The sequence below is a fragment of the Pogoniulus pusillus genome, chromosome 1 (genome assembly GCF_015220805.1).
Source record: "Pogoniulus pusillus isolate bPogPus1 chromosome 1, bPogPus1.pri, whole genome shotgun sequence".
NCBI classification, from domain to species: Eukaryota; Metazoa; Chordata; class Aves; order Piciformes; family Lybiidae; genus Pogoniulus; species Pogoniulus pusillus.
The window spans coordinates 47,577,647-47,592,849 of record NC_087264.1 but is presented as its reverse complement, the minus strand read 5'-3'; the positions used below and the strand labels follow the sequence as shown (position 1 = coordinate 47,592,849).

The following is a 15,203-nucleotide window of genomic DNA, read 5'->3' as shown; positions in this document are numbered from 1 at the left end:
TCATCTGCAAACTTACTGATGACTGACTCCATGCCCTCATCCAGATCATCAGTGAAGATGTTAAAGAGGATGGGGCCCAGCACAGATCCCTGAGGGACACCACTAGTGACTGGCCGCCAGCTGGATGTGGCACCATTCACCACCACTCTCTGGGCTTGGCCCTCCAGCCAGTTCCTAACTCATGTCAGGAGCAAGAGGATTCCTGATCTCTCCTTGATTCTGGCATGTATTTAAAAATCCACCTTGAGAGAGATTCTCATCATAGTCGAGAAGTGTGTCCCAAAATTGTTAAGTACCTGCCTCTATGCTTTGGACGTGGAGTTTTGGAGGCATGACTGTTTGCACATGTGGTAGCAAATTTGCTGTAGATTTTCTTTGCCAGTGGTGAACATTTTCTGTGAGGTGATTGACAGATGACCAGAATTGCAAGGTGGTGAAGGGGATGAAAAACCTTTTGCACTTGGCCAAGTGAAAAGGTACATACACACCAAGACCAAGGAGAGGAGAAAGGAACCATGGAGTAACGGATTATCTGTGTGAAGTGGTTGTAAATACCATTAGTATTTCCACGACCAGGGAGAGTATCTTTTTATCCCTGATTATCTGTACAACTTCACAGCAGGCATAGCTACTGTGTTAAGCTAGGTTCCGTGTGATTAAACCCCAGTTACTCCTCCTGCTGTGGCATCCTAAACTGTGACATGAACCCTTTGAAATTTCAGCTAGGAGACTAAGGGTTTCTCAGGTGTTGTTTCTGAAGTGTCTGTGCTGGCAGCTGGGGCTGCACATACACATGCAGCTCACTCTGTCCACACAGCTGTTAAAGCAGTCGCATAAGCAAGTATGAGGTCTGTCATTTACTGCAGTATTTTCTCTGTTTAAAGTACTTGAATCACATAGCACTCAAATTAAGGAGTTCATGCACTTTGGAATTGAAGAGACTGCACTCTCCAACTGCAGCTGAATTAATGATAACCAGGGCCTGAGCACTGCTGGAAATAGGAGTGGATGAGGGGCTGAGAAACCTGGCAGAGTTTCAGAATTCAAGGGTGGGGTGGCGGGGGAGCATTATCTTATCTAAATGGTAATGTCTGTTCGGTACATTAATTAAAGCATATAGCAGTACAAACTAGCATTGCGCAGATCTTTCAGAGGATCTTTTCCTAGGGCGGTGCTTGGTGCAGCCTCCAAGATCATACTACAGCAAACAATCCAATTATTTGCCCTCTTCAAGCAATGGAGTTTTATATACACTGATAGTTTTGAGGGAACTGGTTTTATTTTATTCTTAGTAATGCATCTTGGGTATCTTCCTTATTATAGAATCATAGAATCAACCAGGTTGGAAGAGACCTCCAAGATCATGCAGTCCAACCTAGCACCCAGCCCTATCCAGTCAACTAGACCATGGCACTAAGTGCCTCATCCAGTCTTTTCTTGAAGACCCCCAGGGACGGTGCCTCCACCACCTCCCTGGGCAGCCCATTCCGATGGGAAATCACTCTCTCTGTGAAGAACTTCTTCCTAATATCCAGCCTATATTGTTTTGGTTGCAAGAGACCTTTAAAATGGTCAAGCCAAACCATTAACCTAGTATTACCAGGTCACCACTAAACCATGTCCCTAAGCACCACATCTGCATGTCTTCTAAACTGCTTCTAGGGATTCTACCACTTCCCTAGGCAGCCTGTTCTAGTACTTAACAACCATTTCTGGTACAAATACAAAACAATCCCCCTGAAAAAATATTTCTCACTTGAAACACTGTAGAATTTCATAATTTTGTAGTAATTACAACGAGCTCAGGTACAGCAAATGATAATAACAAAAGCCAAATAGCAGTCTGCTTCTAGGTTTAGAGGCAGGGATTTTGTTTGGTTGATTTTTTTTTTTAACTTTTGCAGAGGGACAAATACTTCCTGTTATGGGGAAAAAGAAATTGCAAATGCCTGTGTGGAATTAAAAGGGATTTGGAAATTAAATGCAGCCCTGTGTGCCAAATGTGAAATTGTACGTGGTTTGCCTGGGCATTTCAGGAAAATCCACTGTCCTAGTCTAATCCAAATAATTAGATTTTGGATTAAGGTAGGCTACAGTCATCAAAATCAGAATAGGTAGAGATAAGTTTTGTCCAGTCTGGATCTTCTCTTACTGTGCTTAGCTTATTTTTCATCTTTATAAACCTCTATATCTTTCTCTTCAATGATTAATCTTTTGAAGAGTGCAAAAGTTATTAAGGCTAGAAACAGACAAAAAGATAAATGCTGACCTTTCTAATTGGTTCTTGAAACCTGAAATATGTACCACTCGGAGGATTAATAATATTTCTGGAATGATTTGTCATCCAAACTAAGTATTTCTTGCTTCTTCATAAAGCCATGTTAACCTCAGATAAATAAGTATCTGCTGGTGCCTCCACTTAATAGATTTTTCTGCATCACTGTAGAAAGAAATCTTACTTCCAAGTGATTCTCAGTAAATTTCAGTAGCCAAGCATACCTTACTGGTGGTTTCCTTTCTTGCTTTGCTAAGTGTGATCATGTCTGGAAATGAAGGATTTGCTTCTTTATCTGAAGTCTTTGGCACTAGGAATCAAGACTTAATCATTCTTTGCATTGATGGGTGGCAGAGCATAACACCTCTTTCAAAGCTGACAGGGTGCTATTTTGTTCTTTGCTGGTATTCTCTGGAGTTAGTGGAAAGTGCTGTAAAACCTGTGGCTCTTTGCAATGGACTAGGAGTTTTCAAGCATAACTTGATTCTTTCATCTATGTTAGTACTGAAGCCGAGGTGTCTGGTAGTACCCTGGAAAGCACAACGATGTCACCACTGAGAGCATGCCTGGTTTTACTCTGTTCTGCAGACTAGCTGGGATTAGCTATTTGTATTGGACTGTGTTACAGCAAATTTTATTAGCACTGCAAATCTATAGTCTGTCCTCACAATGAGGACTCAGTAAATGTGATGAAATGTGTTCCATTTGTTGGCGTGTTGGTCTGTTAAAAGTGACCTGGTCTGTGAAAAGAAGAGAATGCCAGAAAGTGCTATACTTTTACAAAGGGGAGGGGAAAAAAAGGTAACGTGAAATTTAAATGAAAAACGAAACAAAACAACCCAAACCCACCTCCCCCACCCACACAAAAAGACCTTTCCTGTGTCTTTGTTGCTGTGATAAATGCAGTGAGTTCCAGAGGCTTGTGAGTCTTTGGAAGTGGCCTGACATGCAAAAGTGCAAACATTGAGCTAATCTTGAAGCATAAGTAAAATCGCCTTGTATTTGACTTTAAAATGAACGGTAAAATGTATCCTGCTGGGCCCTTGATGGATAAATGAACACTGATGTTTCAGAATCAAAGCAGCCCATATAAATTCGTTCTGAAGTGTTGTGTAACAGCCGAGGATTCTAGGAGAATTATGACGTAAAAGCTTGATGCTTATTTAATAAACTGATCATTAATTACAGTTAAACAGTTTACTTCTGGAATGAAATTAAGAATAGCTTTGCAGCTCTTTTCATTTTAATTGCAGCATCTGTTGCAAGCCTAAGTTTCTCTTCCCTGGCACAGTGTTTGCTGCACTGATGCTGTGTGCATCTCATCAGCTGGTAGTGTTTTAGCATAGAGTGGGGCATAATGCATGCCTACTTCAGGAGACACCAGTTTGCTCTGGACAAACAGCAGGAGCAAATTGTTGAACCACTCTGGGTTTGATCATAGTTTCCTAGCTGTGCCTTTCCGTTTTTTTCCCACCTCTCTTCTACCACTTCCAGTTAAATCACGTAATTGTAGAGGAAGGCACATGTCATTGCACCAGCACTACAAAAAGATGATTTAGTAGGAAATGTATGATTAAATTTACTCAGAAGCACTGCTGTGGCTGGTGGAGGGGTCCATCAGTAACAAGCAAGATTTCTAATCAAAAGCCTCAAATGAGGTGCCAGCTACTTAAAGTTTAGGACCATCTATCAGTTGTGTTGTGTGGTGAGTCTGTGGTGTGCTGTAGCTGCCACTTCAAATTAAAGTTCTTGCCCTGAAATGAGAAGACTCACGCTCTCAATATACTTGGAAGTTTTGAATTGTCTTCATTTATGCAGCAGCCACTGCTGAAAAAAGAATGGGCTTATTCATAGTTACACTTTCCAGGGGATGGAAGTCCTGTCCTAGAAGGGAGATTGCAGAAACAAATGGGTCTGCTATAGAGAAGGAAGAGATAGTACCCGAGTTTCAAAGAAAATCAGTAATGACCCAAAGCACTTACATGGCAGATCATTGAAAAGAAAGTATTACCCTGTTGAACTAAACTTAGAGCTTCATACGATTTGCAACTACATTTCTTCCTGAAAATCTTTCTTTTCCAGGAATAATTAACTCCAGAGTTTGCAGAGAAGATGAAAACTTCTTGTTGTCCAGAGGTATGAATGAAAATTTGGATTTCCTAGAGGGTAAACAAATTCAAGATAATGATGCCTTGGGTTCGATGATACTTTCTGCAGTCTTTTTGTCTTGGTGCCGGTAGTGGAATAAAAGCAAGCAAGATCCTCTTGTTGGACCTGTGGTTTAGAGCACTGTTCACAGCAAGCAGTGGTGGGCATAATAGGAATGGTGGGTTTTACCATTTCTTTTGAGGTGGAAAATCTGGTATTTTGCCCCCCCACAGTGTTTTTTTTGCTTAGTTTTGGGGGAATTCCTGATTTCAAACAGACAATGAAGAAAAAAGTGTGCACAAGATTTACTCTCTGAATATTTGCAGCTAATGCAAAGAACAGTGTTGCCTCATCTAAATACAGGTTTTAATTGTTTCCCTTCTTTTATAAGGGACCTTCAAGGAACAATATATCAGATGATACAGCAGAATAAAAGCTTGCATGTATGTGGGTACAAACATTATTACTAAAGCCACTTGTTTGTTGCTCACATGAGGAGTCCTGCTACCAGGCTGCACGTCTGGTACGCACAGTGTACAGTGGGATCACTGGTGGACTAATTTGTAGGTGACGCAAGGAGCAGCAATGATGTTCACCTGTTGTCACCTGAAGAACACTGTTTGGCCCCTGAAATCTGTTGAGTTGGAAGAGTTTTCACCAAAGAGATTTCCAGCCATGCTGCTCTCAGTGAAGGAAATCTAAAGAATATTTTCCCATAAAGACTTAGAGTTTGCTGTGGGAGTTAGTGGTGACAGGTCCCTTTCATGCAGCCATAGTTCCAACAGGTGAAAAAGAGCTCATTCCAAAATACTAGCATACATTGGAGGCTTTAAGCTTAATTAGGGCATGTATGTTGTAAAAGGGGGGAAAAGTTTCTGCCGTATTTTAAATTCCATTTGTGCAAATTTTATACAGTAATTATGTGTTCTACTCTGAACAGCAAGTTACATCGGGAAGTAAATGGTATAGTCTGAGTCTGAATTTTAACTGTGAACAGGGTTTAAAAAGAAGTTAATGCAGAGAGGTGTACAGAGTGATAAATGGGCAGGGAGGCAAGCAAAATGATCTTGCTGTAACAATTTAGTGTTCAAGAGATGTAGCAGGGAAGTGACTCACGCATAGCCTGGATTTCTGCTGGGCTTTTGCACAAGGCAGATTCTGTGGCAGGGCAACTTGTATGCAGGACTTCAGTGGCAGCACTGACTTTCCCAGTGGCTTCACTTTGGCCACAGTATTGATGAGTGCTTAATTACATAAACATCAATTACTGAATACAGCATAACTTACTTATAGAAAGGTAAGATTTTATTGTGACTTTGGTAGATGCAAAAGAACTAAGATTTCCATCCGTGTCACTTTTCCTCCTGGTGACTCATAGACTTTTATACAGCACTGATATATTTGCACATTTTTATACCTGGGGCACATGTTCAGAAATAAATAGACCAAAACTCTGAAGAAGTTGCAACAGTAGTCATGTTATCCAAGGGGTTTTTGACTGCTAATGAACTTTAAATATTTTCTTTGTATGCAGTTCTCTTGTCTGTACTGATGTCTCTGACTGTCAGTCACATTACTGAGGGTAATATGAGTACAGTAGAACAGCTCCCTGTTGCTGTTATTTAGTTGGACCTTCTAAGCAAGTATTTCTCTTCCTTCCAGAAAAAACAAACAGAACCTAAAGAAATTGGATTGGTGAAGTAAATTTAGGGAGATGCAATGGGTTATAAGTAATTACTTTAGTTTCTGTCTTTTAAAAATGTTTATTTTGCCTGTAACCTAAAACTCCTCCCAAATGTTGGGCCCATTTTAATCCATTCTTGTGTTCAGGGAAGAGAGTGATTTACCAGAGTGAGAGACAGTTTAAGTTACGGTGCTGATTTAGTTTGACAAAAAATGGAAAACTAAATTTCTGTACTGTTCTGAAAACTCATTTCTTTAAAGACCTTGCAGATCTGTAGGCTGACTCTTGTACATGCAGTATAAATGATATAATATGCAAAGCAGCAATATTTTGAAATATCTCTTTTTAAAGCGTGGCAGCTCCTATATTTAGAAGTACTTGTTTGGAAATCGTACAGAACACTTTGTCTTACTTGATGGGTAGTGCTGTAGTGCTGGTGCTGTGTTTTGTTCTACGAGAAATGAAGAAATGCACCCCAAACACATACTGGCACATGGTGACTCTCTCTCTGTTAGCTGAGGCAGTGTTCCCCCACCAGGCCTAAGTACCTGCTGAGAACTGGCTATGATCCAGTTCCTTAAGAGTGCAAATTGTTGCACACCAAGATAGTGCCCTAGTACTGCTGCACTTTACCCCTAGTTTTGTCCAAGATGACATGGATGTGTCCATGGCTAGCAGTGAAGTATGATCCTGCTGCACTGGGACAAGCAGGTCACTGCCACCCTGGGAAAGCTCCACTAGCCTACCCAAACTATACCTGAGCAAGAAGTGGGAACTGGCAAGTGTTAGTGCATTAATCAGCCTTATTAGAACTGGAAAATTTCTTAGCATTATTACTACTAAACAGCTTTGTGCTGGTATGAGTAAGACTGCCTTATGGGCAGTCAAATGCTATTAAAGCATCTTTGAGCTCAGTGATAGTATCAGCACTAAGCAAAACTCTGTAGCTGTAGATTAGATCACACCTTGTGATGGAAAGGGAAGGACTGTTTATTCAGTCCCATCTGCCTAAGTTCGATAACTTTACTGATGATCTGGACCAGGGGATTGAGTCCAGTATCAGTAAGTTTGCAGATGATACCAAGCTAGGAGCAGGTGTGGAGCTGTTGGAAGGTAGGAGAGCCCTGCAGAGGGACCTGGCCAAGCTGGATAGGTGGGCAGAGGCCAGTGGGGTGAGATTGAACAAGGCCAAGTGCAGGATTCTGCACTTTGGCCGCAACAACCCCAAGCAGCACTACAGGCTGGGGACAGAGTGGCTGGAGAGCAGCCAGGAGGAAAGGGACCTGGTGGTACTGCTAGATAGTAACTGAAGATGAGCCAGCAGTGTGCCCAGGTGGGCAGCAGAGCCAATGGCATCTTGGCCTGTATTAGGAACAGTGTGGTCAGCAGGACAAGGGAGGTTATTCTTCCCCTGTACTCAGCACTGGTCAGGCCACACCTTGAGTGCTGTGTCCAGTTCTGGGCTCCTCAATTCAAGAGAGATGTTGAGGTTCTGGAAGGTGTCCAGAGAAGAGCGACGAAACTGGTGAGAGGCCTGGAACACAAACCCTATGAGGAGAGGCTGAGGGAGCTGGGGTTGTTTAGCCTGGAGGAGGCTCAGGGGTGACTTCATTGCTGTCTACAACTTAAGGGAGGCTGTAGCCAGGTGGGGGGTGGTCCCTTCTGCCAGGCAAGCAGCAACAGAACAAGGGGACAGAGTCTCCAGTTGTGCCAGGGGAGGTCTAGGCTGGATATTAGGAGGAAGTTGTTGGCAGAGAGAGTGATTGGCATTGGAATGGGCTGCCCAGGGAGGTGGATGAGGCACTTAGTGCCATGGTCTAGTTGAGTGGCTAGGGCTGGGTGCTAGGTTGGACTGGATGATCTTGGAATTCTCTTCCAACCTGGTTGATTCTGTATTTGTGTACTCTTGTCTTTTTGCTGTCTGTCAACAAAAGGTGCTCAGACCACTGTTTCTACTGCTAAAAACAAATTTGAAACCAAAATACTTTCTGGATTTGAAGTTCCAGCAGTCAGCCAAGGAGGACAGAAAATGAGTGCTGCCAGTGGCAAAGCACTGAACAAGCAAGGAAAGTAAATCTGGCTCTAGGGCTCAGGAAAGGATGCTACTGGGATTCCCTATGTTTTTAGTTGCAGTGTTTTTATTTAGAAATAACGACTCCACATTTGTTCCTGCTCACTGCAAGGATGTTGGACAAGATGACTTTCAAGGGTCCCTTCCAACCCAATGCATTCTATGATTCTATGATATGTAACCAGTTGCTTATACTGTAGGCCACTTATATTTGCAGTAATATTCAAATACACTGTAAGTGAGAATATCTTTGTTCTAATTAGTCTTAAGAACAGACATGAAAGAATAGGCTCTGGGATTGTTACTCCCAAGACTTTGTTTCTTTAAAAATGGCTTACATCAAACATGTTTTAAAATGTTTTGATTCATATTGCCAGTTTGAAGTGCAGATCAAATCAACATTACAGCAGCCACCATGTGTAGGTATATGAAGAGCATCCTTTTATAAATATCAGTCAATACATCTCCAAGTGTTTCATGGAATGTAACATAAAAGGCACATTCCTTGCCAAAACTTCCTTTGTGCTGGGCTTCTCTCTAATGTAATTTCCATCAGTTAAAGAATAAAGAGAACATGTTTTTGGGCCCATTTTCCTTGGCAGTGCACAAAGGAAAAGAAAGGTTGGGGGGTTGAGAATATTATTTCTCAGCTACTTCACACAAAGAAATACTGAACTGCTTTCAGAAATCTCTTAGTACAAATGCTTCCTGTCACAAGCAATCAGTGCTACACCATTTTGATGCAGCTGTACAGGGTACTGCAGCATGTTATGAAATTGTTGTGCTGGACTCAGTACAGGAGGCCTGGACCTGAGCATGAGCCATAGGTCTGATTTTGCATTGATCACGCAGGCGCTAATTGTGGAGCGAGAATCATTTCAGCCAGTAGCTCTTGTGAAACAATGCTGTCTAATTCAGCGCCCTTGAAAGACAAGGCACACCTAGAGCAGAGGTGTTTGGAGGGGGGCTGGTCTGTGTCTATCTTTAGGTTTGTGCAGTCATGCTTGCTGTCTTCCAGGAAAGAGTAAGAAACATCCTCCATCACTTGCACAACACTCAAATTGACTTGGACTTCTGATTCTGTCAGCATGTCTCTTGTCACAACACTGATGTTTAAAAATCTACTTGGCTGTTCTTTCTCTGGTTTGAACATAAATACAGCTTAGTTTAATGCTTGATCTTAAAAGGGATCCAGACAATGTTGGGAGGGCTGGATGTTTTGGGGATTTCATATTTCAGGCCTCTCTATCCATAGCGGTAGATGCCCAACCTGAAAAATTGGATTGTAGAGCACTGAATGCGTGGCTGTGTCTTCCGCTAGCGGAACTGTTTTCTGCCAGTTCTCTGTGCTGGGAGCCAAGGTTTGATTGGGAAAAAGAGCTGAACCCTTGATTCAGAGGGATGGAGAGAGAAGAAGCCAAAGAGCTGTAAACCCTGCCTAGAGTGGGCAGTGCTGCTGCCAAAGAGGGAATGGCTCTGGCAGCCAGCAGTTAGCCTGGTTCAGCAGCTGCCGAAAGACACTGGGAGGAGAGAATCTGTGCTGCGTGCTTGGCATGCACCAAAGTTGTTCTGCTGTCACAGACCCGTGCAGGGAAAAGACAGAAGGTAAAGAGCTGAAGTTCCCCATGGTTGTTAGCATAAACATATGCACACGGATGTGCTTCATGCTTGTTAAACTTATATCCCTGCTGCCCTCTTTCAAATGATCTGTGTAATACTGAAAATGAGATTACAGTAAGTAAAGTGTTCAGCCTACTTTGCAACTGTCAATAAACAAATGTCTCCATTTTGAGTTGTGTGCACACATTTGGTTATCAGATGTTTCCTGCAATCCTGCTGCTTGATGCTCTTTGTATGTCTGTCCTTTTGGGACTAGCTTATGAATTTTCTCTCCTAATTACAATCTTACACCACTTAAACTAGTTTAGCAATTATGAGAGTGGTCATTATTTCATTAATTTGTAAGAAGAAAGTAAGATTCAGGTCCCTTGGCTTTTGCTGGTCAACAAGCACTTTGAAGATAGGTGACTTCATTCCCACACTTAAAATTTGAATGTACTGGGGTTTGTGTTCAAAACATCAACATTCCTCCCTAGTGGATATACTATAAGAACATCCTCTAAATCTGGTTCTTTAACTTAAAACCTAAAAATTGTGGTCTAGTTGATTGGAAAGGGCTGAGTAATAGGTTGGCCTGGATGATCTTGGAGGTCTCTTCCAACCTGGTTGATTCTATGACTTACTGGTGTCTTTGTATTCTTCCATTTCTATTACAGTGTTTTGTTTAAAATTTAGTTTTAAGAGATGTTTTCTTCATGTTAGTTCAATTTTGCAGGCTCTTCTCTTTGTGGTGTGTGTCTGACATATGGTCCAATATAGCATGCTGGGAGAGAAAAGGATGTCTAGAGATTAAAAGGAGGCAAAGGCCTGTCTATGCTTTTTTGTGTTTGTTTGGGCTTTTTTGTTTGGTTGTATTTCATTGCTTTATAATAAGCATGAGCCATTCAACTTCTATTACTAGTCTTGGCTTTTCTGTTCTTGAGGTTAAAGAACGCATCCATATTTGTGATTCTAGTGCATTTTGAGACAGACTTTGTGGGGGGGTGTTTTGGCTCATATTGTATTGTGTCTTGCCTTTGGGTGTCCATTTTATTCACAGCGAGATGGGGAATCCTGCTTTGCAAATGAAGGGTACTCTGTATCTGCATAAACTGTTGTCTCTCTTAGTCTCAGTTTGGTGTTTCCCCACTGGTTTATAACAAGCATTTATACGTGATCAGTTTAACAGTTTCTTTAAATAGCTTCTGAGGTTTGCCAAATTCTTTTGGGTGTTACTCTTGTAGTTTCCTTTAAAAGAATCTCATGTGCCTCCACAGATCATTTCTCAGGTTTTCTCAAACTGTGAGGTCTCAGATCTTCTACTTTCAAGCAACCTGTAGCTTTGTGTTTAGCATGTGTAGTTTTAAAGATAGCTTGCCTTTAAACATAGCTTCATGCTTTGCTTTAAGTAAAGGCATTCTTGCAGTTTCAGGACATGGTGTCCTTTACATTTGCTGGTGCCTACTACTAATACTGCAACAGAAGGGTTTTTATCAATATTTATAGAAGGTGTGTGTGGTTTATTTTTCCCCAGTGGATATGTTGTTAAATAATAACCACTGTAGCTCAGTGTTACTTCTAGGTGAGCTTGTAAAGGTATATACATCATTTGAAGGAGCAGGGGGTTTTCCCTAACCTGTAGTGTGGAGAGTGCTGTTCAGTGTAGAATGTGTTAAGACTGTGGCAGTGAAAAATGTATTCTCTAGATGGGAAGAGAACAATGTATGACATTCCAGTGACATATATATATATATATATATATATATATATATATATATAATTAGTTTTGGGGAAGTGAAATTAACCAAATTGAACTAGTCCTGGTAGTGCATTTTTACCTGGCTTTCCTAGAGCAGTCTGCACTGAGGGCAGAAGGGAACAAGTGCAGGTTATCTTACCATGGTCCAAGAAACAGCTTTTTATTTCTGCATATCATCTAGCTTTGGTTTTGATCTGCCTCATATGGGGTGGGGCTTTGGGAGCCTTCTGCTTTCGGGGGCAGACAGCTCCTCCACACAAGCTGGGTCTGGCTTTGCCACCGTCTGGAAGCTCTTTGAGGAGAAACAGGTATTTCTAAGTTGGCTGGTGACTTCTTAAAAGGAGAGGTAAATGCTGAAAAAACAAAGGCTGCCTGCCTCCTGTCTAGCTGACCAAAATGAGGCCAGCTGGGTATCTCAGTCAAACAAAACATCGCCCTTGGAGTGATTTAAAGCACAGTCTGCAGCTGAGCTTGCAAGGCAAGGGAGAGGTTTGTGATGAGCAGATTATTTCATCCAGCATCTGGAAGAGTCAGGGTCTTGCTCTCTTCTGTGCTGTTTTATTTTCTCTTTAAGGACGGTGGCTTTTAAGTATGGCACAGCATTTCCTGTCCTGCCAAGGTGATGTGATGCGGTCCTCTGTGGCGTGTGGACTGCTGCCAGTTGCCATGGCAATAGAAAGCCTCCCCAGCTGAGGACAGAAACATTCCATTGCGATGTCATCGCTTGGAAATGGCTACAGCAGCAGAGACATCTCATCCTGTTGGGAATATCTCATCAGTGATTGAAATGTACTGACCCAACTTGACAAGATTGTGGATCATAGGATGAGAGTGCTTATTTTTAGACTGAAAGGGTATCACAACGTACTGAAATACATCTCTGCTCTCGTATGGAGAAACACATTTCTGCTATACAGTGTTCCTTCTGCCTAGCAGGGATTCTTTCCCATCACCTGCTCCCACACAAGAGCATGAGTACCACATCAGACTTTCTTAGCTATCAGTCAAATCCCGTATTTAGTTGCCTTTCTCTTGCTTGGTAAGTTACCTTTCAGTACACCATGAGCAAGTAGAAATACGATTCTTATATAAGCCGCTTTAATTGAGTTTGTCAACTTTAATATCCCATTCTCATCTCATTTGCTGCTTTTCAACTTCACTGACCTGAGAAGACTAATTTCTGATGTACAGTATGATAACAGAGGTTCACATTTGAAATGCCCAAGCACTGCAGTGGAAGGAGGCAGCGAGGCACACTGCCTTGCATGTTGCTGTTTTCACAGCATGGCCTTTTCCCTCACAGAATAATCCTGGTCCTCATGTGATACAAATATCCACTGCTTACAAGGGAAACTGATAGCTGTTCCTGCCTGCAGACAAAACACATCCTTCATTGCAAAGCTGTTGCATTCCCTCGCTCTCTCTACACACATAGGAATTTCAAATAATTAAGTTTGTAGACTGTATTTTTGTAGCTCTTTTTTTACCTCTTCTGGCCTGCTGTGGGTGCTGCCACTATATAAAAAGCAAGCAATGAAGAGAATGTTCAGTAGAGTGTTTGAAAAGCTTTTGCAATAGTTTATTTTAAATCCTTGCCTCTGTGTGAGTAAAATGTAATTAAAGCAAGAGCTGCATTGCAAATTATGTTAATTCTGAAAATATATTAAGTATATGTCATGAATATTCTGAAAGCTCTAATTTTGTAAAAATACTGGAAAGCAGTGGAAATAGAAGTCCAGTTGCATCGTAAACAGTGCAAAAGTATTTCATAGGAAGTGTAGTACTAAGGAGCAGAACATTATTATCTTCTTCCTTTAATTTTTTTTAACTGGCATTAGTATTCCAAACAGCAAAGTCCCTGGCTGGAGAATTGTAGAAATGATGATTGCTCATTAGCAAATAGAATACAGATGTTCTGTTCATTTCGCCTGAGTGCTTCACATAAACACCTTGGGGAGTGACTGGCACAGAGTACAAAAGTTGATAACATAACAGCGTGCTAAACACTTTGGGGCTGGCAGCAGAAGCAGCCACATGCTGTGTGGTTTTGCAAAATTTTGTGTCATTTTTAATCACTTGTAGTGTTTGTGTAACACAAGAATCTTCGTCTGGGAAGTGCTGGGGGGCGGGTAGGGAGTGTGTCTCCACAGGGCTTGTAATCAGCAGAAACTACACTTGGGTCAACTTTGTGGAGATCTGTTCATGTCTTTCTGCTTTACTTTCCACCTTCAGTTTACTAAGGAGCAAACTTCCATCCTACTTCAAGTCTGTCTGTCTGGTTGTGTGGTTTTGTATTTGCCTGACCAGTTGCCCAGAATTTCTTGGGCTTCTGAAGGCAACATCTTTCTGGTTCTTTTCTTATACATCTTGGTGGTGATACCAGGTAAGAGATTGTTGTTCCTTCTCTCCCCTTCATTCTTTCTTCAATCCTCTCCCTTAACAATAATCTCAATTACTTCCCAAAAAAAAACTCCTAGGGGTGCCATTACTGTAGTAAGGCACCGTTAGATATTTCCTGATGTGTTGAGTGGCTGTGGGGCTTTACATCCCAGGATGATGTTGCTGAATTCACAGTTCTCTGTCAGTGGTGCTTATAGTGTAGCTGAAAGGGGAGATGTCCCTACTCTGCTGGAGAGGAATCAAGTGAGTTAAGCCTCTCTGTCTCTTTTGCTCTTGGACTCTGTTCCTTGCATAATTTTCTAAGAGAGACCGTTTCCTTTCAGTGAAGATGCAGGAATTGTTTGGTTTTTAAAGCCCACATAAGAAATGCTGAATCTCATTCATGAAATTGGGTGGATTTCTAAAGAAAGGGGATCTCTAGCTGTGATACTACTCTGGCATCGTGCCGTGGTGTGTATCGTACTCGTTTAGTTGCCAGGGGCAGACTGGGAATGAGCCAAATGAACTTTGAAAGTTTCAGAGTCATTTATTTTATAAAAGAATATGTTGACTCCAGTGGGTTGTTCCTGTTTTGTTTTGTTTTGTTTACCTTTGGTAAGAAGTCTTCTAATTACTGCTGTAAAGTCATGGAGCAGCAAAGCTGTGCATCAAAGCAGTACCTGTTTCAAACTGCATCTGGACTACCATATGTCAGACCCAATTGCCTGCTGCAGCTACTCTGCAAAATTATTATGCAGCAGTACATCAGGGGCAAGCCATGTTTTTGTGGGGGTTATGTTAGATATTTTAAAGTAGCTTTTTCTTTTCCACCATAGTGGAAAAGTCTTAAAACTGTTAAAAAGTGTCAGCACTGGAAATTGGTCAGATGAAAGTATAGGAAAGTGTAGGCTGGATGTTAGGAGGAAGTTCTTCACAGAGAGAATGATTTGCCATTGGAATGGGCTGCCCAGGGAGGTGGTGGAGGCATCCCTGGAGGTGTTCAAGAGGGGCCTGGCTGAGGCACTCAGTGCCATGGTCTAGTTGACTGGATAGGGCTGGGGGATAGGTTGAACAATCATAGAATCATAGAATCAACCAGGTTGGAAGAGACCTCCAAGATCATCCAGTCCAACCTAGCACCCAGCCCTATCCAATCAACTAGACCATGGCACTAAGTGCCTCATCCAGTCTTTTCTTGAACCCTACCTGCATGCACGTAGAATGTGAATTTGAGGCTGTGCTACTCCCAAGGTTTTGTTGGCACAGGTTTGCTGGACATAGTTATAGG

At 41.8% G+C, this 15,203-nt stretch overlaps 1 protein-coding gene across 13 annotated transcripts in view; it reads left to right on the top strand.

Annotated features, from left to right (window-relative positions):
- The window catches only part of FOXN3 (forkhead box N3), a 233,356-nt gene that overhangs the window by 174,611 nt on the left and 43,542 nt on the right, over window positions 1–15,203 (top strand). For 9 of the 13 annotated variants that reach the window (XM_064151479.1, XM_064151459.1, XM_064151469.1 and 6 more), the window contains one exon: window positions 4,358–4,411. The exons of the other annotated variants lie outside the window; for them this stretch is intronic. In XM_064151479.1, coding sequence (XP_064007549.1) covers window positions 4,358–4,411 — 54 coding nt within the window. The remainder of the gene's footprint in view (window positions 1–4,357; window positions 4,412–15,203) is intronic. 13 annotated transcript variants of the gene reach the window in all.